This window comes from Dermacentor silvarum, chromosome 8, assembly GCF_013339745.2.
Source record: "Dermacentor silvarum isolate Dsil-2018 chromosome 8, BIME_Dsil_1.4, whole genome shotgun sequence".
Lineage (NCBI taxonomy): Eukaryota > Metazoa > Arthropoda > Arachnida > Ixodida > Ixodidae > Dermacentor > Dermacentor silvarum.
Window position 1 is genome coordinate 91,185,359 of NC_051161.1, and position 27,296 is coordinate 91,212,654.

General features: G+C 44.6%; 1 protein-coding gene across 1 annotated transcript in view; it reads right to left on the minus strand.

The window, feature by feature from the left end:
* LOC119462276 (trafficking protein particle complex subunit 10-like) overlaps positions 1-27,296 on the minus strand; it is a 98,342-nt gene that overhangs the window by 58,515 nt on the left and 12,531 nt on the right. The window contains 8 exon segments of the mRNA XM_049672915.1: positions 6,054-6,162; positions 8,110-8,367; positions 9,607-9,681; positions 10,775-10,953; positions 12,523-12,634; positions 17,580-17,763; positions 22,339-22,538; positions 24,259-24,394. Coding sequence (XP_049528872.1) covers positions 6,054-6,162; positions 8,110-8,367; positions 9,607-9,681; positions 10,775-10,953; positions 12,523-12,634; positions 17,580-17,763; positions 22,339-22,538; positions 24,259-24,394 — 1,253 coding nt within the window.

Consider the following 27,296-nt stretch of genomic DNA (forward strand, 5'->3'; position numbering starts at 1 on the left):
TATAAGCGATACGTGTATACACAGAGTGCTATGGGAAAATTAACGGGAGTCTGAAAAGACCGTACTATATCCAGTCCTGCACTATAAGCGGTTACGTTACAAGTGGTCTATACTGTATATACTGAACAACCAAACAAGTGTTGGAATCTTCTCCTCAGGGCTTCGTGAAAACAGTATCAAACGTAAGCACCACAATCGCAAGCCCAGATTTTTATCCCAGTATAGGGCGCAACACAGTTTTGTAGTAGCTGTGAGAAGCCTAATACGTACGCAAGCACAATTTCATTGAACCAGATGTGGGTGTCGCACTGATGCCAAGACCACCCAATTTCAGTTCTGCTACACCACACACCTAGTGCAGCCATAGCACATTGAGCTTTCACACCAAAACGTATCACTCAGCTCTCAGCTGGTGAAACAAGTCAAGCTGACCACTGGCAGGGCTTGGCTCCCACTGGCACCTTTCTCATAAGCTGGCCAAAATACAGTACTTCCACCTTTAACATGATCTGTAGTGTACTTCTTCAATTGTCATGTCCAGCGTGCACCATGGAACAAGCCACTGATAAGGCAAGGGTTTGTGCATGAGACTCTCAATTGCCAAACGACTACCCATTTGGGTCTATGTTTATGGCAATCACGGTCACTTGTGAAAGGTTGAAAGAATATGACAGCATAACAAAGGTCTTTAAAGCAACCATGTCTTGAGGCAAAGGTAATGCACAAGATGTGTGAAGTGAACCACGCATGGCACTCATTCTTCAAGTGTTCAATGTCCTAAATTTACCAACATGCGCAGCGTCCCAGCTATCAAGCAGCGACTCGTGTCACGGTGCTGCTGTAATGCGGTTTTCAGAAAAAACAAAAAGAGCTCACGTAGAAAATAAAGCGTCAACGCTGGCATCTGCAACTAAATGTTGTACATGTGATCTCGTGTTCGGTCTGCCATCGTTTTTTGTTTTCTTTTTGCCAATTTTGCCACAAAGAAGTTTCGCTACAATATTTTTCATATTTTCCACAAGTCTTCTTGAGGTAGGTCAGATTTGACCACAGTTACAACATAGTCAAAGACAACTAGCGCTTTTAATAGTTATTTCCTAGCATTTCCCAGGCCATGGTGAACATGCTTTTGCTAATACACACATTATAAGAAAGCTTTCGTTACCCAGATTGTACCTGTTGATACACAGTAGCACAATGTTGCTGCTCATTTGCAATAAGACTTTTAAAAGAGTTCAATTGCTCTGCAGAGAAGAAAATGAGCTATAAGTTAATGAACTTCGCAGAATTCTATGCTGTGAGTAATAACAGTAATGCTACTGGCACATGGCATTTCGCAGCAGCTTTCGGAGCAGCCAAAAATGCATTTTGGAGTAGTAAATAGTAAAGTGTACTTCCGGAGCAGATTTATGAAAGAAATTGTAAACTATTTTTACAAACAACTTTTACAGCGGGCAAGCCATGTAAAAACAGTAAGTGGTCGCCTGGTTCATAACCTCAATCCAAACACTAAAAATGACACACCCCCTTCATCGTAGTTCTTACTATGGACTGCAACGAAGCAGTGGCGTCCTAAGATGTGCTTAAAAAGCACATCAGTCGCTTAGGAAAGCACAGGAGCACTTGGATAGGCTGCATGCAAATTTCGGAGGCGTTTTCAGAACATTCAGCACAATCTTTTGCTATAAATGTATACTTTAAAGTAGCTCACCACCACGTTTGCTGGCAGCTAATTTTTGTCACGGCCGTACGACGTAGCTAGGCCTAACGAGTGCCACTTCATCAGTATCCAGTGGCCGTACAGCATTAGCCATAAAATTGCCTCAGCGCAATCACTTGCTGCCGCCTGAAAATCGATGCTGCTTCATTGTTTAAGCAACCCAAGCCGCACACGGTGGGGAGGAAGGTATCGCAAATAAACAAGGCCATGGAAGAAACACCGGCACCATCTAGGCTTAACTGGAGGGGCTCGGCTCGGTCCGCCGTGGAGCTAACGTAGCCATTGGTCCACGCCATGCCACTTTCGACGGTGCGGAGAATAGAGCACTGCAGGGGCCCACGCCGACCCGAAAGCCTGGGCCAGACTGTCTGAAGCGTTTGTCGGCGGGCTCGGGCTTGAGGCAGCGGGCCCAGGTTGGACTCAGCTTGAAGCCACGGGCCCGGGCCAGACTCGGGCTTGAAGCCACGGGCCCGCGCCAGACTCGGTCCCTTTCATTGAAGGGCCTAAGTAGGCCTTCGAGCACACGCGACCGTTATGCATTGCATGGTTCAATGCATTCTGTGCCAAGCCGAAGTGGCACTTGCAAGATGACTGTCATCATCATCATCAGCCCATATTTATGTCCACTGCAGGACAAAGGCCTCTCCCTGTGATCTCCAATTAACCCTGTTGTGCACTAGCCGATTCCAATTTGCGCCTGCGAATTTCGTAACTTCATCACCCCACCTAGTTTTCTGCCGTCCTCGACAGCGCTTCCCTTCTCTTGGAATCCATTCTGTAGCTCTAATGCTCCGTTAGTTATCCATCCTACGCATTACATAGCCTTCCCAGCTCCATTTTTTCCGCTTAATGTCAACTGAATATTGGTTATCCCCGTTTGTTATCTGATCCACACCACTCTCTTGAATGTATATCTTATCAGATGACTGTAAATCTTAACAAAGAAGATAGTAAAACAGATGAAGTTCTCATTTTTAACAGCGGAGGTGTTTCAGCCGGGCATTTTTAATGTGTCTGCTGAATCCAAAAATGTGGGCCAATCCTGGCAGCAATGCAGAAAGGGTCCAAGCGCAATGGTACATACACCTGTGAACTAGCGAAGCTGAGCCTGGATAAGTCTAGCTAAGAATGGTGGAGACTACTTAAACTTAGTCATCGATAGGTAATTGATAGCCAATCAATAGCTAGTCGATAATTGATCAATAATTATTAAATTCCCGAAAATGCTGGGGATGACTTGGTAATGCTTAGCCTAGCCCAAATACGTGGCCAATACCTTACGATAGCCAATCAACAGCCAATCAATAGCTAATCGATAATCGATCAATAATCAATAAATTCAGATAACTTGGCAGTGCTTAGCCTAGCCCAAATACGTGGCCAATATCTTGCGATAGACAATCGATAGCCAATCAATAGCTAATCGATAATCAATCAATAATAAATAAATTACGGGAAATGCTGGGGATGACTTTGCAGTGCTTAGCCTAGCCCAAAAGCCAGGACTAGCTAGGTGCCCATCAGCTCCGCTGTCTAGCATTGCGCCGCCCAGTGGAAGCTACGCTAATTTTTTTCTTTTCCGCAAAAACGAACATTGTTTCTGCGTAAGGAAAAATAAATTATACAAAGAACCACTCCTCAAACCATTTCCATGGTACCGCTTTAGCGATTGCACTATTACCGGTGTCGATACTATTGCATTATTTTAGCACTAAGGCCAGTTAATTTTGTGCTTCAATGCATAAAACAGCGTTTTCCTCAAAAAGTTAACTGGAACGCCCATGCATTTCATCGGACACTTTGAAAATTAATATCTCGAAACTGGTGCAGTCCTGAGAATTCATTCCAAGTGGATACGCCTTGCGAACTCGGCGGCTATAATTCGTAGATTGAAAGATGTGCCGTAAAATAAATAATTAAAAAGTTAATTCACGTAATTATGTTAAATATTCAATTAGGCATTTTGACCATCCATTAGGCTATCCATGTCAGAATTAGCTTGGAACTACATAAAAAAATTAGCCTCCTTAGAACGTAGTCACATTATTGCAAACACAAGAAATCCTGAGATATGGTCAATTCCATACTTCAGAACACTCTATATAAGCATCAGTCGTTAATACATAACCTACCATTCACTTTGAACAAATACAAAAATGTCGATAATTTCAGTAAGAAAGAATTCAGCTCATACATACTTCAGTCGCCTGTAATGTATATGATGTGATTATTATTCTGCCTTTGTGTCTGGTTCTGAGTATATAAGGTAAACCCTGTTTCGTTTTCTTAGCAAATGTTAATCTTGTAAAATTCAGTCTCATGCTATGATGTAAAGCTGGTGTTGCGTTGTTTTGTATAGCTAGTATTGCTATTGTAGTGTTGTTTAAAATGCATTCTGTTAAAACTTCTTCCAATTCTGTTAACTCACCGTGATGGAAATATTCTTTGTCTTTCCGTTTATAGCTATTTCATCTATGAGGAATTCCAGTGATAGCTGGAAATATATGTGAATTATTGTGCATGTGCACACACTGTTTGCTGTACTATTGCCTTGCCTGGTCTTTTGGGTCACGTCAAGCTACATATGTAGCTTTTAGTCCAAAATGACCGTCCAGCATGTAAACTGGAGAAAAAATTGATTTAATTTGATGATTTAGTCGGACACCTTGAAAATGATTATCTCGAAACTGGTTTAGTCCTGAGAATTCGTTCCATGTGGATACGCCTTGCGAACTCGGCGGCAATAATTCGTAGATTGAAAGATGTGCCGTAAAATAATGTATTAAAAAGTTAATTAGCGTAATTATGTTAATTCTTCAATTAGGCATTTTTATATCTCATGGAAGTAATGGCCACCTCATCGAGTAGTTTTGATCAAGGATTATAATTGTGCTATCTGCCGCAGGCAATCTTTAAAAATTTGGTTCAGCTAAAATGAAACACCCTGTATATATCTGCATGCTAAATGATATCATAGAACCATATCGTACAAATCAAGGTAAGTGCAAGCGCACCAGCAGAAAAATAGCAGCACAGGCAATGGGCCATATCACTGATGTTCCCGTGAGAGAAACAAAGATTTCGGTTTTTTATTGCTTATATACTGCAGCTGATTAAACCTTGAGAAGGTGAGGCTGACAGATACGGTACAATCTGTAAGTAAAAAAAGAATTTTTTTCTTACAGGCCAGGCCTGGTCATGCACATGCGGGCCCTAGCTAAGCCTAGTAACGAACGCCCGGGCCCGGGTCGGGCCTGGGCTTAGTAACACGGGCCCGGGTTGGCCCCGGGCTTGGAACCACGGGCCCGGGCCAGGCCCGGGCTTTGTATTACAGGCCCGGGCTGGGCTTGGGCCTCGTAAAGCGGGCCCGGGCCGGGCTCGGGCCGAAAAATCAGGCCCGTGCAGTGCTCTAGCAGAGAAATGGCACTTGAGGTCTTAGTTCCATTCTTTAAGCCCGAGCGAACCTTTCAACACAGGGTGGGTGCAGATTTCTCATATTTTGCTGAAATGTAGCAGGATGTAGTAGGGTTCCCCTCTCGGCACAATTTGGCACAATTGGTGCAGTGGTAGCATCACCATTATAATCACTTATGCATATATTCGTTCCACTGAACAAAAAAAAAAAAACACAGCATATCCACGGGGTGAATGATGATGAGTGGGCGAAGCTCCGGAGGGAATCATCGGATCTCCCGCTTAAGGGGACGCTAGCACAAACGCGTTAGAAACGTGCAGTACTCTCTAGTAAGGGGGAGCGGCCACAGCGTCTTACGCAGCCATTTACACATGCCGGAACGTGCACGGCGTTTGCCGACGCCATCACATGACTGCTGAGAGAGTATACCCCCCGTATTCATAAACGCTCCTCGACTTGAACTTGACTTGCCACCGCCTTGGGCAGCGCGTTCGAAACGCGTTGAAGGTAAGGCGGAGAGGCCACAGCGTCTTACACCAGCTTCTTACACGGGCCGTAACGCGCTAGCACAAACGCGTTAGAAACGCGCTAGAAACGCGGCCTTTCGTTAATGTTGGGTATTTATTGCCATCGTGGTGCGTGTGTCTATGTGCGCTTCATGGCGTAGTGGGCTAACGCCGCGCGCTCGGAGGCGAGGGGTCCCTGGTTCGATTCCGCGCTACGGACACAACTTCGGAATTTTTTTTCTTATTTTTCTCAGACTGGTTACACACTACTACTACTACGACGGGGACGGAACGGGTGCCGCTATAAGGAGCTTCGCTCCTAAAACACTCAAAATGGTGGTTATCCCATGACTCACAGCAAGACGAAATGGCAGAGGGAAGGCTGAGAGAAGGTGAAATGCCTGACACTCACCGGCTGCCGACGACTGCATGCCCGAAAGAAGTGCAATCACCATGAGCAGGTGCTCGGATGTGGACTCCCTGCCGGGCATCAGGCCACACAGCTCACCCAACTGCTTGAGCTGAAGACGACAAAAAGAGCTCGTGAGAGAAGCAGCTAACCTCACCTGGACTGGTGGCAGAGTACGTTAGCCAGGATGCCACAATGACACAACACTTACAAGGTGATGAGAATTTGGAGAACATGGCACTCATTTGGAACTCATTTTGTAAGTAAGCTAAACACTTGTACTGGTTGACATCTTTCGGGCTCGGCAGCACTTCACCCACAAAGGCACTCATATGGCTCCATGCTATACATTAACTTCAGTATATACTCTTGCTTGAAGTGTGCCTTAACTTTAACGCACGCCGGTAACCTCCCAGTAACATCTCAAGAGCCCTGAAATGGTAGGGTGTCCGTGGGACTCTCTTTAAACAAGCTACCATATTTTTGCTAATACAGTAGCTCACCAAATATTCAAAATATTTAATATTAAAGTCGGGGTGCGAGTTATATGTGGATTTCGCCTTGAGGAGTGGCTTGACAGCAGTGCACTATGCACTGCCACTTCTAAAGGCAAGGTTTTCAACCACTGAAAGTTCCGTTACCGTATCCTATGGAACCCCAGCCTTTCCCAAACCCTGCGTGTTGAAGCACCCTTCTCCACTCCTTCATGGTCGCCCATTCTCCTCCTCTCTATGGGTTGCCATTTTGCATTTAATAGTTAGCGAAGTGCACGCGCCGACAGCGACAGTGCACACATTACCGGTGAAGTAGAACTTGGATCACAATAAGCTACACTCAACAGCCGTCCTTTACAGCACAGCAGAGGCTGAAGATTATCAGTATTGCCAAAGAGGGAAGGGGGAAAAGAGTTGCTGGCGGAAGATACGACGTGGATGGGTCGTGCATCCGCGAATGTAGACTGTTTTTGCCAAAATGTGAGCGTTGTTGTATGTGGTAATTTCCGCGACTTATAAACTTTTTTTCGGGGGTGGGGGGTGTTGTGATTGGGGTGTGGGTTATATGCGGTGGTAGGTTATACGTGGAAAGATGCGGTAAACACTGGAGCTCGTTGCCTTCTTAGGCATATACACCCATAAAGCTGCCCATATTACTACACACACTACATATTAACACCAGTACGTGATTCACGTTAGGTGTGCACTAAATTTAATGCATTCCAATCACTCCTCTAAAACACCTCGTAAACCCTGAAACAGTAGGAGTTCACAAGAGAAAGAGGCTCACAGGAATCGACAGTGGCTGAACAAGGGAAGCCACAGCCTGGAGCTAACATTTTGAAAAGGGGACTTTAGGGGCCATTGAAGAAAAATACCTAAATAAGTTTAAACTGATAAAGCAATTTTTCAAAACTCTTATTCTTGTTAGTTCATCATAATAGGTTGCTTATTAGATGAGAAAACGAAGTTCAAATTTTCATTTTCTGAATTTCTAGAGAATTTCAATGTATCTTTCTGTATTTGGACTGTTGTGGCTCAGTGAAAATTTTTGAAACTTGTCAAGTTCAGTCTTAAACTGTTTTAGAATAAAATGTGGTCCATCTTTACCAATAAAACCTTACTTAGGCCTCAGCAGACGTCAAAATCTATGATGTCACACTGGGCATAATGCAGGAACTTCATGGAAGCATCACCATCCATCTTGTGTTCTTGCACCTTTCCTGGCTTACCGAGCCTTTTCTCACTGTACAAGTGACTTCTTTTTGCTTTGTTGTAGGGATAATTTACTAATACAGCACAAATATTTTTCCTCTTTAGTGTATATTTAACTTTGTCATTCGTGCCTTGGCGAAGACTACACCATGGTATTGAAGGACAAAGACACACACTGAGATTGAGACAGAGCAGGCGGTTCAACACCATGAATATATACCAGCTAGACCAGCTGCCCACCCTCCTGAAGACTACTTCCCATGTCGAAAAGTCAGTTCCAGCAAAAGACACGCCGTGATCAACCCCTGTCGATGACTAAAACAGTAAGCATCACAGAGTGCAGTACCCACCTTTTCCCTGGCATAAGACCAAAGCCCCACAGTGTGCAGGGAGTATGCCGCACCATTCACCATCGTGGACTGCTGCTGCTGTGGTTGTTGCTGTGGTTGCTGCTGTGGCTGTTGCTGTTTCTCCCCCCGCCGCGACGGAGGCGGTGTAGCATTGGCAGGCACCACTTCTTCCGCTGGCCCATCACCCTCGCACGCAGACAGCACCTCCAGGCAGCTGCTGAACACCCAGCAAGCCACTGCCCCTGGCGGTGTAGTCACCTAGGAGCAGTGACAGGGCAAGAGGTGATTTGGCACACATTTTTGATTTACTGATGACAGGCTGCATATACAGCCACCGACTGACTATTCGGACTCAACGGGAACTGCCGAAAAAGTCCAAATAATCGTGTGTCTGAAATGTCCACTTTACCAGGAAATAAAGTGACTTAATTTCCCAAGTGGCTGAAAAAGCTGGTCAACGTGTTGCAGCACGTACATACACTTGCCTGCAACCTGGTCAGTCTGTATTTCGGCCACTTTCATGCTGTTGCTACAGGTACATGAAAGTACGGTCAGTGCATCTACATCCCCTGGTAACCATAACACAAATTGACCACACACCACTGTGATAGCCGTATGATAGTGGGTTTCTCTGCGACAGTCATTGTCTGACCCTTCCCACACTTAATCACTGCCCTCATCAGTACAAACTTCGAGGGTGGACATGGCACCGTTTGAAGCTGCTGGGTGATAATGACCAACAAAAATTCACAATAGCAAGCAAAGAAGATGCCCCACCGACCGTGTCGCTATTTAAAACATAAATAAACAAACGCCAGATGCGTGGAACTCGCATGACAAACTGCAGATGCAGCCTTTAGAACTGAGCTATATTCTAGGCCCTATAACTTTGCTTATTCAGCACTTGACTTGGCTTGCCTCGTGCTTTAGGCGTGGCTGGTGACTACTGGATCAACTAGGCTTCGCTAGTTTCGGTTTCAAGAAGGTGCTAGAAACATGGACAATGACCATGCCCACAACGTATAAAAAAATATCGCTCTTTCTGCTTGGCTAGGGGGCCCAGTTAGGTAGCTCACAGTCATGTAGGCTGAGTCCAAATTATTGAATGGAGTGCTGTACGATGTCCGAAATTTCAGTCGTCCTTATGCATTAAGTCTATAGGGCAAGTGGCGGGGTTGCAAAGCTGTCCGAATAATCGAGCATGTCTGATATTCCGCTGTTTCAATTATTGGTGTGTGACTGTACAGCAGAGACTGGAGCATGTCAAATCCGTTTGCAATCACACAGCAACAAGAATAGTGTAAGTACACCGCAAGTTATTTTCAGGGAAGTAGATCACTGTTTGTATATGACCGAAACCGATGCTGATATAGGTGAATGCCATGTACAGCCAACATCAAAAGTTTATGGACCATAGGATCTGAGATAACATTGCATTACAAAGCTGTTCGTAACTGTACTATCCTCAATGTAGCATGCCCACAAAGAAAGCCTCACCTCCAGAATGGCCAGCTCGTGGACAGTGTTGTGTAGGAACGAGAGTGTACGTGATGCCATCTCGGATGCCCGATTCTGGAAATAAGAATGCACGCAAAGCCACATGACATAAGTACTAAAGTAAGCATATTACAATGGATATCATCCTTATACAGAAACAGTAAAAAAGTAAAACGCAGCTCGCCGCAGCAAAGAAGACCTGTGCCTCACGCGCAACATGGGTGTGCGAGCTACAGAATGAGAAGCAACACATGCATACACTTTACCTCTTAAAACTGCATGCTTCTAGTCAAAACAGCATCAGACATGTTTTGACTACTCATTACTAATGAATCTGCTCTCATCAGCCATTTAGGCAGCATTCCTCTCCTCTGTTAAGCCAAAAGTAACAGAATAAACCAATGAACCAATTTAGCTGGCTCAAAATACATTGAAAACAAAGAGGAACAGACAATTCTCAATTTTATTCATTTTAATGAAAATTTTCAATTGGATCTGAGTTTGTATTATTGAGAGCCCAACAGAATCTTGCGCCCATGAGAATCATACCATGTTCTCTATCAGTGTATGACAAAAGCCACACAATGAGCACAAAAACTAAAGGCTCCTCCCATCAAACTGCGATTGAAAGGATTTGCAGTAGAACATTCAGGTCTCTCTAGCACACAGTGACACTAAGATAAACAATCCTGCTCATCAATGACCACTTCATGTACACGTTGACGAAGTTTCACTGGCAATGTACAGATATTATGCACTTTGGTGAAGCCTCTATGTCTGCTGCGGAGCAATAATGTAGCATCATCTAGCATGCAGTCAGTGAATGTAAACTGTTCCTTCCGAGATTTCGATGAAAAGCGTTGCGTCGTTTCCACACTTTTATTATCGCTTCCCTTTCTATATGGTCACACATATGACACGCAAGAGGCTTCAGACAAGACGAAACAAACCAGTACAAACACCAAGTAACACTTACGCAAAATAATAAATGCTACAGCATTATGACAGAGCAGCAAAAGAAGAGGCAGGAATGTTAGCTAGATACTGTCATGCTGGCTAGTCTACATGTGAGGAGGTTCGGAATTGGGGGTGAAATATGATGAGAAGAGGCAACGAGTTTGGGCAGACTGCGCGTGCTAGCTACACAAGGCACAGCGGCAACCAGTACCTGCAGGCGGAGTAGGGCACACTGCCGGGAGAAGAGGTAGTTGCGCAGCTGCAGCAAGGAACCCTTACTGCGTAGCAGCAGCTGGCGTTCAGGGCTGTGTGCAGGGTCCAGGCCGAGCCGAAGCCCTCCCCAGGCCTCGCAGCCCAGTTGCGCAAGCTGGCACAGCCATTCGGGCATCTCTGCGGCACGGGAGAGGGCACGACCCAATTGGCAGTGGGATTTGCACCCCAATTCCGGGTTGCCGGCTTGGTTGCTCTGCAACAAGCTACTTTTGGTGCAACAGAATTAATTTTATCAGATGAGTTATTCCATCATGGGCGGCAATGAGGAATCCAAACACATGGGAAGCACAACAACACATAAAACATAAGGGCGCCTAATACAGTAGAACCCCGCTGTTACGTTCCCGGGTGCTGAGTTTTCCCGGCTGTTACGCCGTTTTCGGCCGGTCCCGGCACAGCTCCCATAGAACCCAATGCATTGGTAACCACGCTGTTACGTCGCAACTGTGGGACCGTTCCCGCATCATACGTTGCGAACTGCCACACCGCGCCGGCCCGAGCGCCCATTTTGACTTTTCATGTCGCTTGGCTTGGTTGCTTGACGATGGCATTGGCCGCTCAAAGTGCCAGGGGCGACACTTATTACATATTTTTGGTCTCCGCCAGCAAAAGTATGGCCCTTGAGATCCGCATTTGCTATCTAAAGATGGTGTCTATGACGCGTTGCGGCCCTAAAATTGGTTTTGGCTCATAGATGTTCCGTATAAAGTCCAAGAGCGATAACGCTGTCGCCACACGCCGTATGCTGTACGTGCGAGTGAAAGCGTGTGAGGGAAGCCGACGAGCGCGTCTCGTGTGCGAGAGAAAGAAAAGCAGGGAGGAAGGGTGCCTTCTCCCGTTGCGCTCGAGGCACCGGTGAGAGAGCGAGGGGAGAGGGATAGCGGGCAGCGTTATGCTCTGGCATCATACTGCGCAGCGGCGCAGTCGCGCGGGCCGTGTCTTGAAAGCGATCTGCGTGGGGGCATGGTCTACGCAGTGTAGGTGCATCGGCGGCTCGTAGCTTTGTGCGTGCTGTGTGTTCTCAGCGCTCAGTTTGCATTGAAGCGATAGACTACAGCATGAAGGTCACTTCACTCGCTTCTGCAGCAGTGCTTAAATTCCTCACGCCAGCGTTTGACAGCGCTCATCGAGTGTGATGTGTTCATGTTTTCCTGTGGGCGCTGACACCATGCTTGTTAATTAGTTAATAAGCGAATGTTTACAAGTTTATACGGACGATAAAACTATTCTTACTTTGTATAGCTTATTGCAATCGATATTTCGGCTGTCGGGCGAAACTACTTTTTTTCACATGTAAGAATTAAAATAATATTGTGTGCAGTTCAACACTACTCCCATTTCTCAATTTTTCCCGTTTCCCGGCTCTTGCGTTTCCCGGCTCTTACGGGTTTTCTTTTACGGTCCAGTGAAAAACGTAACAGCGGGGTTCTACTGTAATAAGCTTCCACCTGGTGTTTTAATCAAAGAATGTTATTGGTTTTCCATCATGCCTGGGATTTACCAGTGGCCATTCCAACCTTTTCATTCTTTATCACACCCATGCTTTTTTCATTCTTTTTTTTTCCATTGCCCTCAGTTGCATCACCTACTGTTTGGCTAGTCTGCACGACCAATAATTCAAAGCTGGCCTGCATTTGTCTATTGCCACAAGAGACGAGCTAAAGAATAAAAAAGAAAGGCACTGACCTCCACTGGCCGAATTGATGACCACCTGGGTAAACAGGGCATCAAGCTCGTCATACTGCACCAGGGCTTCATCATACAGTCCCAATGCCTCTAGCACAAACGCCAGCTCCTCCTAGAAAAGAACCACAGGACAGGAGGTGTAGACGAGTGGGGCGCTACAGCAACATGAGAAGCTTATACCTGGTGTGATCGATTTGTTCCATACTGCAACAAATAAATAACTGCTACTGCGACAATATCATGAACATTTTCTTACCCTCAAGCCTTATCCCAGCCTCAACAGACAGCCGAACATGGATATGCAGAACTACACTGAAAAGAAAGCTTGTCGTTTGGTGCAAACGAAACGAGAAAAGTACAGTGGCGAGTTCAGATTGCCAAGGACTCCTAGGCAACACGTACAGCACAATGAATTGATTAACAATGGGCGAACAAGGGAAGCCTCAGCCTTGAGCCAGTGCTTCAACAAAAGGACTTGATACACTAGTACAACTTGCTTTCCCAAGCACAACTTGTCTGCATCTTGTAAAGGGTTTAAGAAGGTCTGTAAAAATGACCCATATGAAATAGAGGTTGCAAATAAAAGCAGCTGCTAAGCGAGTACTCTCAAGAGGGCTTTTGAAATATTCACCACATCGCTTTAGGCTCCTATCAAATAGCAGATCAATGTAAACAAACACTTCAAACATGAAGTGAAACTGAAATTCGCTTTAGAGTTCTTTTAAAAGCAAAGCTACTCAAATTAACTTCAAAAAGAACGGACCGCTGCCTGCTTATGAAAAATAAATTAAACAAACTAGTTTGTTTTAATGAGACACTAAGTGCACATGCTAGGCCAAGCTAAAGTGATAGATTGCTGCACGAAGCTGTGATACCTACCAAGAGCAAAGCTTTTATAACAAAGAAAATAATGTAAATGCAGGACAGAATTGGTACCATCTCTATGAAAATTGCCTCTGCCTCATATATAATTGCTAGATGCAGTCAACCAATGACCCTTAGTCACCATGCTTCGTGTTATGGAGCAGCATGGGTGAAATGTGAGACGATTTTGCAGTTCTGGCACAGCTTGGCGCAACAAGTCACAAAGATAGCACTTTGGAGCGATTAGCACAGTAGTGCCATACCTGGCTACATTGCATCCCAAAGAAACCAACAGCCAACCTAGCAATAAAGGTGTGCAAATACTGAATAGTAGATTTCGAATCGAATATTTAATCAAATCAATAAGAAAGAAAGCCAAGTATTGAATTGGATATTAAACATAAAGAACTTAACACAAACATTTATGCTTACAAATTTTGTGCAAAAAAAACAGTGCTGCATGTGCTCAGGAGGCTACTCACATTATGTAACAAGAACCTTGCTAGCTATCAGTAACTTAGGTACCCAGGAATCGAGATGTATACAGTCGAACCCACTTATAACGATACCGGTTTTAACACTATATGGTTATAGCAATGAGAAGTGGCTGCACAGTATACTTTTGTATGTTTTCTATGGTAAAAAAACCCGCTTACTACAATGCCCCCATGCCGCATTATCGGTTATAATGATGAAGTCTGGCTACTGGGTGTCCGTGCCGAAAGGGAATGGAATGCAATATCCTTGAAAAGAAAAAAAGAAATTCGAGCCCCTGCATGCTGCCGCGCGCTGTTTTCCATCCTCCTCCGCATCGCCAGCCTCGCGCACCTCTCTCCCATCGCCCTTCCACCCTTCCAAAATGGTCTGCGCCCATAGCTCTACACTGAGCCACCCTCCGAAACACGAATGGACCGCGCCAACTGCGCTGATAAGGACGTGTTTTTGGGCTAGTTGGTTCTTCATCATCAAGTAATAGACTAGAAGATCAAGATCAAGTAATAGACTAGAAGTAATTACTTGATGATGAAGAACCAACTAGCCCAAAAACACGTCCTTACCAGGTTAGTGCGCCCTGTGTCTGTCTCGTTACTCGTCGTTTGGTCCCGTGTATATTCTGGCGCTGTCTATTACTTGATGCGCTGATAAGGCTGATAGCGCAGACTGGACATTGGCCCTTTATTCTGTGCAGTTCTGCTGATGGGCGAAGGCGCTCGTGCTCGTCCTTGTTGGTTGCGTCGAAGTCGTTCCGGGCCAGGTGGTTTCTCAGCCTCATTTGACTCGCCACCGAAACGGAAGGTGGCTGATCCGCCCGCTGATAAACGGCAATGCGCGATGTTGCCGATGAAAAGAAAGCGCACTGCTAATGCTATAGATTTGGAAACGAAGTGCCTCTAACCGACAAGGCAACAGTGATGGCGATGACAGCAGCGATGACGTGGTAGGGCAGGCTGCCTCAACACTGTTCTCGCAAGACACTCTGCAGATGATTCAGTCACTCCGGGGCTTCATTTTCGCAAGGAACCTTCGCGAGAGAAGTATGTCGGCAAGCTTTGCGTAAAGCAAGCAAAGCTCACGGACATGGAGTTTTCTTGTGCAAGCCAGTGAGAAGTACGTGGTGAGATGCTTGTGATGATCTCGCCTCAGCGTTTCTTCTGGATTTCTCAAGCTGAGAGGCTGCCGCGGCAACCTTCTCACATATTTTAAAAGGCTCCTTTTAAGGTCACCAAAACTATTCCTCGGCGGAGCTCGCATGTCACTTGGAGCCAGTGACCCCGCTTTGCAGTTGTTATAGCAGTGCCATTCTTGAATGCCGACAGCCACGGCTTGTTACACGCGATCAGAGTGAGCAGGAAACAGAGTTAAAAAGTTAAACGAATCAACAATCAGCAGCTGGATGGAGGAAGGTGGTGGGGAAGGGCAGCTCTGCCATGCCCCTACCGTATTTATTCGAATATGTAAGGTGGTCAAGATTATAAGGCATGGGTGCAATTGGGGGTACCCAAGAAAAAAAAAATTGAGTATGCGCAAGAATATCAGGCGACACAGAGAAGCCGATGGATTATCGAGACTCGGTGGGGATCGCCTGAAATACTGAACTACTAACACAACCAAAATGCAAAATGGCGACCTTGAAATAGGGGGAAAGGGAGCTTCAACACGCCGAGTGCGAATTACATGCGAATTTTGCATTTACGTGTGGCTTCACGGCAGTGCAAATTTCTCCTTACAGTGTGGCTTCACGGCACTACGGCGCGCGCAGCCGTGAAGCCACACTTACAGGCTCGCGTATAAGGCGAGGGGTGACTTCGAGGCTAAAAATTCTGGGGGGAAAACGCGCCTTATAATCATATAAATAGAGTATTTTGATTGTTTTCATGCAACCCGGTTATAACAATTATCGGTTATAACAATAGAATTTTCGTAGCACTTGAATATTGGAAAAAACACAGCGCAAAAAAGACAGGGACATGAGAGAGCGACACGCACACAACGCTGACTTGCAACAGTTAGCGCTGTGTGTGTGTCGCTCTCTCGTGTCCCTGCCTTTTTTGCGCTGTGTTTTTTCCAATGAATCCTCAACACGCCCAAGCTTCCACACTAAATCACTTGAATATTGTTATGCTCGACTGTAGTATGCCACCATTCATATTAACTCGGTTCATATGCAAAAGTGTGGAAAATATTTTTTATGGATATAATGTCTGTCGAATAGAATCAAGTACTTTTCTCCCTCTGAAGCTGAAGAAATAATGTTGTCCTAAATACCAATGAGGTTTTCAGTTTAATAGTGGGCCATACTGTGATTATTGACCATCTTCTATTGCTTAGAAAGCTTTGCTTTCCAGTTTCCTGCCAGAAAACAGGAAGGTTTTTCCATCTTTAGGGCAGGTGGTTTCCATGGGTTATCGTCAGCTCATTAAGACCCATTTGCACAACAGACAAAAGCAGGGAATAAGCGTCATGTGACTTGCCACCACTCCATGTGGTCATCGACACCACACAGGCCGACGGTAAAGAGTTCCCAAATCAAGAAGCCTAGGCAAGTTCACGCGAAGTACCCCCCCCCCCCCCTTTTTGTCTGTGTCCATCAGTGCAAATACGTCTGCATCCGGGGGTCAGCGCGCTGTCACATACTTTCGAGCCTGACATGTAAATCCAAAACTAGTTTTGTGAAGGGTCACTCGAAGCTACGAAGAGAGACTGTTGTGCACCTATGAACGGCGTTCGGAGCAAGGGGCCACCATACAGTATTTCGCAAAGATGGCGGCCGTGAACATGCAACGGTCATACGACCCCTGTGAATAGATCTGTGGCATTCGGTATGAAACCGCAACTTTAGCCGCCGACACCCGACGACACAGCTCCGATTAGGATGGCTAATGAGCTACACAGTGTGGTCAGTGGTGTGGCTATGATGAAAATTCGCTGCCAGCTGATGTGATAACAGGCTGCAAACAGTTGTGGAAAGCTTTTCGCTAATATGCTCCTAGGAGTGGCTCATCAGTGATCGGTTGCAAGATCACATATACGGCAGATTGATGGCCATTCCAGCAGTGTTCGGGTCCGCGGTCGACCAGTAGGCAACTACCGCGAGCACACATACCAAGTTCATCTGTGTGCTCACATGTGGGTAGAAAGCTCCGAACTGCGTGAATCTGCATGCGTATACACTGAACTCACATATTCGATGCGATCAGTGTTGCCTTCCGGTGGCTAATCAGCCCAATTTTCACACATGCTTCCATGCTTTCCACACGCGCTTGCCTTTGTTGTTCCCTCTGTTCGTGTAGCGTTAACCATTTCAATCAGTCCAGTCGACCTGGTCGAACCTTGTACCAATAAAGGTTGCGCGCTGTGGGAATGCTGCGCACGTCAAGGCACTAACTACAGCCAGGTTATGCACCGAAGGTACCGATATTGAAAAAAATCGAATATTCGAGAAATCGAATATTATATATTCAATTCACAAATCGAGTTATTCCCACGCTCTCCATTCAATTAGAAATCTAATATTCGCACACCCCTAGTATAAACCTTTTTCTATCAAATTAATGAAGATCTTGTTTTAAAATACTACTTCAGCAGTTCAAAATCTTTCTACTCTTAAGTGTCGATTTACAAAATCATGTCCAACCATCGCAACATGTCCCAACAAGTCTGTACCCTAATTGTTAGTCCCCCTTGTTGCATACCTGCAGGAAAAAGAAGTGCAGGAAAGACCAGTGGGGTGCAGTTCGCCTCTCCCGCTGAGTCCGTATCAGCTCCTCGTAACGGCCCAGGTGGCGCCCCGTGGCATGCAACAAAAGCTGCCGCAGGCGCCCCAGCAGCGTGGCCACCCCAACCGACCCGCTTGAGTCTGTGCACACCTGCACGCACCTGCAAGGGAGCCAGGTGCAGTCCATTGAATGGTTACAGCGTGAAGAGGACAAGCTGACAAGGAACGAGAAGGCATGTTCAGTGAATCACCACTAAAAGTGCAGTAGACACGTCTTGGTTGAAACTCCAAGTACCATAGAGTTTTGTTTGAATTAACTGAAATTTTTACTATGTTCTGCTATCATACGAGAGCTACAGGTTATTACACAAACAGCTGTACAAACGACCGAAATTCTGTCTAGATTGCTCATCACTGCATTGCAGCAAAGGAAACATATTAATCACAGAGCCATGAAGTTCAAGGTACATGTCTGAATATTATGTCGCTCCCATCTCCATGTAATTGCTGATGCCCATTAGTATGGTCTCTCAAACCGAGCAGCAATGCAAAATAATTGTTCCGTTTCGTTTGCATCACAGCACACCACTCAAGTGCTCCAGAAATAATTGTGGACATCTGTGCAAGACTGACCAACTGGCTAATTGCCAACACTGAGTTTCAAGGCAGAGAGGACAGAACAACCATGTTGGTGGCTGAATATCACAGGATCCTCAATATCAAACATTGCCATGTTTTGACTACTAAATGAATTACCTTCATGCCTGCTTTGCCTTAAAAGCCAAAACCTTCTGAATTAACGAGAATAACTTGTTTAAATTAACTGGCTTGAAAACATTTCAGCAAACCTAATTTCCTTGATATAATTAACTGGAAACTCATTTATAAATATTGAATTATAGTGAGCTGATAAATTATGCAGTAAAAACTTGCTAATTCGGCCCGGCATGCCTTTAAGTGGACTTAAGTCGGTGGCGTGCCTTTAAAACTGTGTAGTCGCCATCCATTATCACGTTGACAGCGACCACGGTTTCGTCCGCAGTTGCACCAAACGATAGTTTTGCTTTGACTTGGTGCATGCGTCGGCCACATGCCTTCAGACCTGCAAGGTCGCCGTTCATGACCCCGCCGATAACGGCCACGGTTTCGTCTGCAGCCATTGCGGCAAACAGTTTCTATTTGAGTCGGTGCAAAGCTGTTGAGGATGAAGAGCACTGGATACATAGCAATGTACAGATGATCTGTTGGCAACCAGCTCACTAGCAAAAAAAATAAAATGTCACAGTTTCACCTGAAAGGCGAAGCATCAATTGCAATAGTAAATTAGTAGAGAGCTATACGGAGTAAGGACAGTAGTTTTATCAGTTGTATAAACTTGGAGATGTAGCAGCACCAGCAACGCGCAGAACTGTTGTCGAAGCTGTCAGGGTTTTGCCCGCGTTCGCACCGAACGCGCGCAGCGTTGGTGACTGTTGTCGGTACCTCTGGCGGCAGCTTGGAGGTTTTCAACGAGATCAGAACGAGACACTCGTCGAGCAGTGTCGGAAGTCTTTACCACCTTCTCGTCTCACAACGTTTTTATATAAACACGCATTTGGTGCCGCAGCCAAACGTCGCCTCCCCTCCCTCCCTCCCATCCCCACACGGCCTTTCGCGTGACGGAAGAAGTCGCGTTTCATCTCCGCCGTGCATTCACTTCCTGTGAAAGCGCGCGTCCCTCGCACGCTTTCACTCGCACATATAGCATACGCCGCGTGGCGACGATTTCATCGCCGTTGGACTTTATACGAAATCTCATGACGACGGCGACGACGGCAGAAATCTGCTTGGAGTGTCCATATAATTTCTATCGCAATAAGATAACCAGGTTATGTGAGCGAAAGGAAAAGCGTGTCTCAGATGAAGGTGCAGCCACGTTGCGAAAGAAAGTCGCGAGGCCTTCGCCGCTGTGAGAGTCAATCAGTCACGAGATGACAAGAATTGCAGTTTCCCCACTGCTTCTGTGCAGAATAGAAACAGGATTTGCTCATTCATTCAGTAAATAAAGCGTGTTGACATAGTAAGCATTTGTTTATTGTTTTCTTGATACCCTCAATAATTCGACAATCGGTTTTGGTCCCGTGAGATCTAAATGAATTAGCTTTTACTGTAGCACACTGAATGACTATCAGGTGAGGATAACTTCCTCGAATTCTAAAGATAAGAAAGTACACCATTACTGTTATAATAAAACCTGATGTCGCATACGGTGATTTCAGCCAAGGGCCGAGCAGAAGCACTAGCACACACAAATTCCATATTAACACAAATATAACATACCAAAGAAAATAACACAAGGATGAACTTTTGATAACTCAGAATAAAATATATATTAACAATATTACAATGACACAGGGGTGGAAGCAGGTTACAATGTTTTGGAGCAGGGCTGGGAGCACCAAACTGACCATTTTGGAGCAGCTTTGGAGCAGCATCAGAGCAACAAATTTGTAGTTTTGTAGCAGAGAACGTGAGTTTTGGAGCAGGTCACCATCTTAAGATCGTTTAAGTTAGCAAACCTTTGCTTTCAACGAATACAAACGCTAAGAGAGGAAACTTTACATGCCAAGGTGAAATTTCTGTGGAACATTCTATGCTCTTCTTGCCAACAATCAGGACAAAAGCACAACACAATAGCAATAAAAATCTATCTATATATAAGCATAAGAGGCATGAAATACATAGCAAAACCCAGTAATTGCACTTGAGCAAGTACAAACAAGTAAAAAGCAGCTCTAAAAACAGCCTAAGTAAATCTCATGGGATGTAAAGCTAGTTTGTACCTTATTAACAAATAACTGGGAAAAAAAAAAGAACACTGCCACACAACACTAGCACTGTGTCCACACTGGTTTGTCTGTCATACTTTATACGACAGCTATGCGTCAGTCTAAAGAACAAGTCTCACTGCAAACTTATTCTCTAAACAAGACAAATATGTCTCTGAGTGAAATATAACGCATCTGATTACCTACACAAATATTGCAAGTTGAAAATTGTACTTTCAGGTACAAGGCACTATATAAGTAGCCAATAAATTAAAATGCAAACATAAGATATGAGCAAACACAGCTGGCTACTGAGTCCCACGATCATTGTGGCACAAAAGTGCACCCACATTTAAAACATCACAGCTCACAACACAACATCACAACAAAAAGGCGGAAAGCAATACAGCCAACGTCCGATTTTTCAGACTCCCTAGAGCCCGCGAAATTGTCCGAAAAATCGGGCAGTCCGAAACAATGAATGCTGTGCCTTTTACTGCTGCTAAGGGCACAAATCGCCACAGGCACGTCCAAAAAAGCTTTCAACACTTGCCAGTACACTTATGAGGCATATCCGTGCTCGTACTGTGACAAGAGATGGCGGGTGCAAGCGTGTGTAATTGAGGAAAAGTACATACTTTGTCCAGTGACAACTGCCCCCTTGCCACTCTTGTTATGCTTCACCGCAATACTTCGCGTATGCTTCACCGCGTAACACTGCTGTATTGAGGCGAAGCTGACTTTGAAGAACCGGCATTATGCAACGCGTTGTGCTTTCTGAGCTTCGAAGCCAATCGCGAGGATAACAAAGGTGCAGTCGGTGCCACTGCTGACAGCGGCAAATTATTTCAATGAAAAACACAGCACCAAACGGCAAGAAGCTTAATAGCGAATGTCGAAGCAGCTAGGCCTATAGCGTTGCTGCGGGGGTGGCTATGGCTGCCAGTGGATCTGCGTGCGAGAGCTCCTGTTTGAGGCGGCGAGATAATCAAAATGGCAGTGACGGTGGTGGCTTTGATTAATGTCGTTTCGGATTTGCGGTCACAGCATAAAGTCCGGAAAATCGGACGGCGAAGGGTTCTTTCGTCCGAAATTTGAGATGGTCTTATACATTGACACTATGGGGTATATGGTGGTGCTGCGAAGCCATCTGAATTATCGGGCATGTCGGACATGGAGGCAACGTTTGGTGCAATTTCAGCGCAATAATGCATTTTGGAGTAGGATGGCGTAGGAAAAGTGGTTTGGCACAGCCTGGCGCAAATGGCGCAGCACTTCCACCCCTGGTGATAAGATGAACTATAGCTATTGTGATGCCTGCTAAACAGGCTGCTGGTGTGAACATTCCTTCAAACGTGGATTACAGTTAGATCACTCATTGCACTATGCTAGAAGGTTGCAACAGGGCTGCAATGCGCTGACCCTAAGATTCAAAAGTGTGACTGCCAGGACAGCTGTGCTTGTACAGACATGGCCTCGTGGGCATGCATCGTAGTGGAGCAGACCTTCAGACCGTTCTGAAACATTTTCGCCTCTCCCCTGCAATTTACTTAAAGCGTTCTTGCAGTTGTGCACCACAACAAGTTCCTGTGGGTCAATTTTCTCCCTACACCACCAAGAGGTCGGAATTTGTGACTGACCTTCTCCAACTTTGAGAAAACGCAGCAGATGTTAAGTCATATGGAATTGAAAGTAATCACTAAAAGCAATCACTTGACAACATTGCCTCCTTGTCTGCGCGATGGGCTTTGAGATAGCATAATTAAGTCTGCACTAGATTCCTAGGTGATTCAGGTTCAGGTCTTAAAGGAGAGCAAACTTCCATTTCAGCAAACGATACCACTCCTGAAATGGCCCCATCTCATAAACCACTGTTTAAAAGTGTTCAGGATGTGCCCCAGCCAAACAAACTGTTGAAAGTCTACAAACCGGTCGAACGTCTTGCTGGGGAAGTCCGCACGCATGCGGTCGAAGACAGTCGCGCGTGATAGGAGCTTGGCCTTGTTGGCACGCCGCGCATCTGTCGGCTCCACGGCGACCAGCATCCAGTCATAGATGCCGGCCTCCTTGAGCTGAGACATCCACTCGATAATTTCATCGCGCACCCGAGACCGGTATGCCTCCAGGTCCTGGAAAAAGGGGACAGGAGGATGGCTGACCTTTGGACACGTACAGAGAGGTTCTGCTTTGCTGGCAAGACAGGTTAAAAGTATTCAGACACCCTAAAGAGCATGGGCAAAGTGACTGGACACACAGTATTGTGCATGCTTGTGCGTGCCCCGTGTTTTTCTAAACTGCATATAACACTGCAGCAGCTTAAAAACAGAAGTTTCTCATTTTAAGTTTAGTTCAGACAGTTGGATATATAAATTCACTTATCATGTTCCTAACCTTTCTTTATTTTTCAGTCTTCTTCCATTAACTAGTCTCAGTTACTCCACAAGCTCCCCAGCATGACACTACATGCTCCCAGAAGCTCACATAGGAGTGATCACATAAACTGAGGCCACATTTGTTCCAAAACTGGAAAGTGCGGAACACTCAATCAAGAGAAATTGAAAAACGTCTAAGTACCATAATTTTAAATGTTCTCTAAGCCTCAAGGCACACATTCTTTACACTCATGCACATATCATCGGCCACTTTTGTCCCTGCCATTGTGTTTGCAAACCTATCATGATCCCAAACCTATCATGTGACATACTGCTATGACTTGCATAACTCTGACAGTCATGAATTGGAACTAACTCACAAAGAAATGAGTACTATTATTAAGTTATTTATTGTGTATTTGCAGCTTGCACAAAGAGCATAAGTGTTTGTGTATGGTACAGAAAGAAATAAAAAGCCATAACAAGTTTTCACACTTGTACTCTTTTAGTACAGCATTCAGTTTTCATCTCTCCTAACTGTATGTTCCAATCTTGCGATATACCAAACGGAAGTTCCTAAATCAGGTCAAGACTCATAAGTAGGGGTGTGCAAATGCCAAATAGTTGATTTCGAATCAAATACCAAATTGAATAAAAAAAAACAAAGCCCAATATCCAATTGAATATAAGAAAATATAACTTTTACGCTTTCAAATTCTGTGCAGGAAATATACTGATGTACATGCTCAGAAGGCTCATCCCATTACCTGACAAGAATCTTGCTAGCTATCAGTAACTTAGGTACCTATGAATTGAGATGTACACCTACTCTACCAAATTAGTATGCCAGCACTGATAGAAACTCAGTGCACATACGAAGGTCTGGAAAAATATTTTTCCAGACAGAAAGTCTGTCACACAGAATTACTAATTACTTTTTTCCTTCTGAAGCTGAAACAATGGCGAAGTTGTCCTAAATACCAATAGGGTTTTTCAGTTTAACAGTGAGCCATACTGTGCTTAACGGCAATCTTCTATTGATTATAAAGTATTGCTTTCAAGTTTTCTACCTAAAACTGGCGAATTTTTCTACCTTTATGGCAGGCAGTTTCTATAGATTATCATAAGCTCATTAAGGCCAATCTGTGCGACAGACAAAAGCAAGGAATGCGCATCACGTCACTTGGTACCGCTCCTTGCGGTCATCAGCGCTGATAGTAAAGAGCTTCTGAAATCGGGAGGCCCAAGGGCAAGTTCCCGTGACATCACCCCCTCTCCTCCTAGCTCCTCTCTCTCTCTTTTTTTCGTCCATCTGCCGGCTGTGTATATGCGTCTGCAGCCGGGGGTCAGCACCCTGTCACATGATACTTTCGAGCCTGCCATGTAAATCCAAAGTGTCCCTTTACGCCATGCTACTGAACCACCATTAGGACAGCAATGTACGTGTCAACATTTGGATGCTCAGAGTTGTGCTTACGTTGCAGTCAGTGCAGTACACATGCAGGTGTGCCTGATCGAGCAGGCGGCCATCTTTCTCTCGAGACAGCTGGGCCACATCGTACTCAACAAAGCGACACTCCACCCGCACCGTCTTCGGGCCCCGCCCATAGGACCTGCATCGTCAAGCTCAGTCACAAAAGTATTTCCTCTGGTTTTCGACGCCAACTCCTTTTATCCAAGGTTTTCTATACACCTAAAGCCTTTACCTTAAAGGAATAATGAGATGACATTTTCAACTTCTCTCTCTTCTTTTTCGCATTAAATGAAAGTCCAAATCCTCTAAACCCTACAAGAGATACTCACATGCATCAGAGCACGCTGGATAATTTGCTATAATACTTGTTTATACAGTTTCGGTATTGCTACTTTGTTTTGGTTTGCTACTAATAGTTTTGCTATTATGTAATGATACATTGGCTTGCTCTATAGCTGCAATTACTGCAGATAATACATGAGTGCAGTCAGAAAAAAATATGCGCAGCATTGTTGCTTACAACTTTTTTTCAAGACAATGTCATCATACTAAGCCTCACTCACTGCTACGTGATGTCAGAAAATCTTGCTTTGTGCCATAATGTCACGATTACGTCAATGATGCCAAGTCCAGCATTTCAAGACCAACTTTAGTATCAGATTAAAATGTCTTATGACCGTTTTTCAACCTTTGCACTTGCTAAGTTCCATCCTTTTGCCACCATCCTTTTACCTGCAAGAAGCAAGTAATGCAGTTCTTACAGCTTCAAAAATATGTTTCAGTACTCCTTCAAGCCATCAATGGCATGCTGCGAGTTCCAGCCACAATGATGTCGCTAGATGCCAAAACTAGAAAGTGTGACAGTTGCCCCTGTATACTTTAACTTTGAATATAAAGCTTTTCCATGATTCCACTTGATTTTAGTGAATATAGGACGGTGTTGCCCTTCGAATGAACTAGACGTTTCATTTCATTTCATTTTATTTGGCCCCATTTACAAGCAAATGGAAGGGGGCCAACGTAAAAGCTGCTTGTTGGCAGCTTGAGTGGTCGCTGGCCCCCTTTACATGTTGGCGGACCCGGTGGCAAAGAACACTTTCAGAAAAGAAAAACAAAAAACAATGGGTTACATCGTTAAATGGAGTATTTACACTTTGTTAAACTGTGAATACACGTAATTTCACTGTACCATGGTGTTTTAAATGATAGTTTTCGCAAGACAGATAAGCTCCAATGGTGTTAAGGTATGGATGTCAATGCTGGCTTCTAGGTAAGAATTATGTATCAATAACACTCTTTGGCCATTTCTATGACGATAAGCTGATTTCCATGATGACTAGTAGCTTTCTATGATGAGAAGAAGCAAACACAAAATTAGACAGTCTAGCAAATTACTTATAAGTCTCTCCTATCTATCTGAGTGAACCTTCCAGGGCACTATATGAGTGGCATACATTAGGATGTATTCTTCATTCAGTTGCAACAGAAAAATGAATTGTGAATTAGTAGCTATGAAGAAAGAACAAGAAAAAAGACAAGGCTATGCAAGCCCGGCCAGTGCCTTCAGACTAGCTTTCTGTCAGAGCACTGCACATTTGTCGTAGAAATGTAATTTGCTAGAAAAATTTTATGGCTGTAACAGAGCTTTGAGCAAAAGCTAGCACACAATTTTGTTTATTGTGAGTTTCACTTGGTTGCTCTCACTGACAAGGTTCATTTTTTGACAGTTCCACTGACAACTGTGAGATTTTTTCCAAGCACATTAAGTTTTCCAAGCAATAAAGTTAAACATGCACACAAAAGGACAGTCCGTCAAGCTGTCCATAAGGCAGCTTTCTTTTAAAGGGACACTAAAGGCGTTAAGCTAAAGTGATTGATTAATACTCAAGAACATCTAAGGTGTCAATATTATCAAGAACAAAGCTTTAGTAATCGAGAGATTGAGGTAAATGCAGATCACGATCTGAGACTCCACAAGGACATTCAAGTACTGGCCCGATGACCTAGTGACTCCTCCTCATAATTCTGTCCCTAGTACTCAATCACTCAGAATAAAAAGATATTGCATTACAAGATGGAAGAAAATGCTACTTCTCTACTTCTATTCAATTCTTAGAAAAAATAGCCAGTAAGTTCTCAAGGCAGATACAGATGAAAAAAATTTTGAAACTAGCACAAGTTTAGAGATAAGTGCCATCAAACTTGTAGTAAAATGCACTGTTGTTCCACTCAGTTTTTTTAACAAATTGCCTCTTTATGCATTTCTGGAGAAAAATTTCTGAAATACCAATGCACTCTTTGCAACGCACATAGCAATGCACACTTTCGAACGCATACCTAAAAATTGGTGTCAACCTCAAAGTTTGTTGAATGTGAATATGCCTTGCGAGCTCACCGGCTGCAATTTCTTACTGCAGTATGTGTCGTAAGATAATTAGTTCAATTTGAAAACTAAAACTTTGTTAACTGGTTGAGAGGTTTAGTTTTCGCTCGACTCTGCGCCACCCGCACTTTTGCGTTTCAGTAGTTTCATTATCGTGTAGTGCTGTGCTGCTTTTGTTTGCAGGCTCACAAAACTTACACAGACTGCTAATAGCAGAGAACAAGACCCATTGCGACAAGCACCAAAAATAATGTTTATGATTCGGCATGCGCTTTCCCTTTCTCTTTCGCATTGTTGGCTCTGTCTTGGCTCGGTTTCTAGCCGTGCTTTTGTGTTCTGCACAAGAAACTGTAGCGCTGGCAGGGGCTGTTTTACTCACCGACGGCAGAATAGGGCGGTGATGGCGTCTTCAATGTCACGACTCCCCAGTTGCGGGTGGGCGATTTGAATTTCACTAGAGGCATGCGGACCCTTTCAACAAAATTTTCTCTTAATCAAAGTCCTTTATTTGCATGAAACAAGTGCTTCGAGGTTTCTGGAATGGTATTCTAATAGTCCACGGTGGTTCCACAATTACCTTTAGCGTCTATTCAAAGCGAATAGCTTTCTTTGCCTCTTTTGCACGTTTTCGTGGTTGGTCGGACTCTACAAGGAAAAT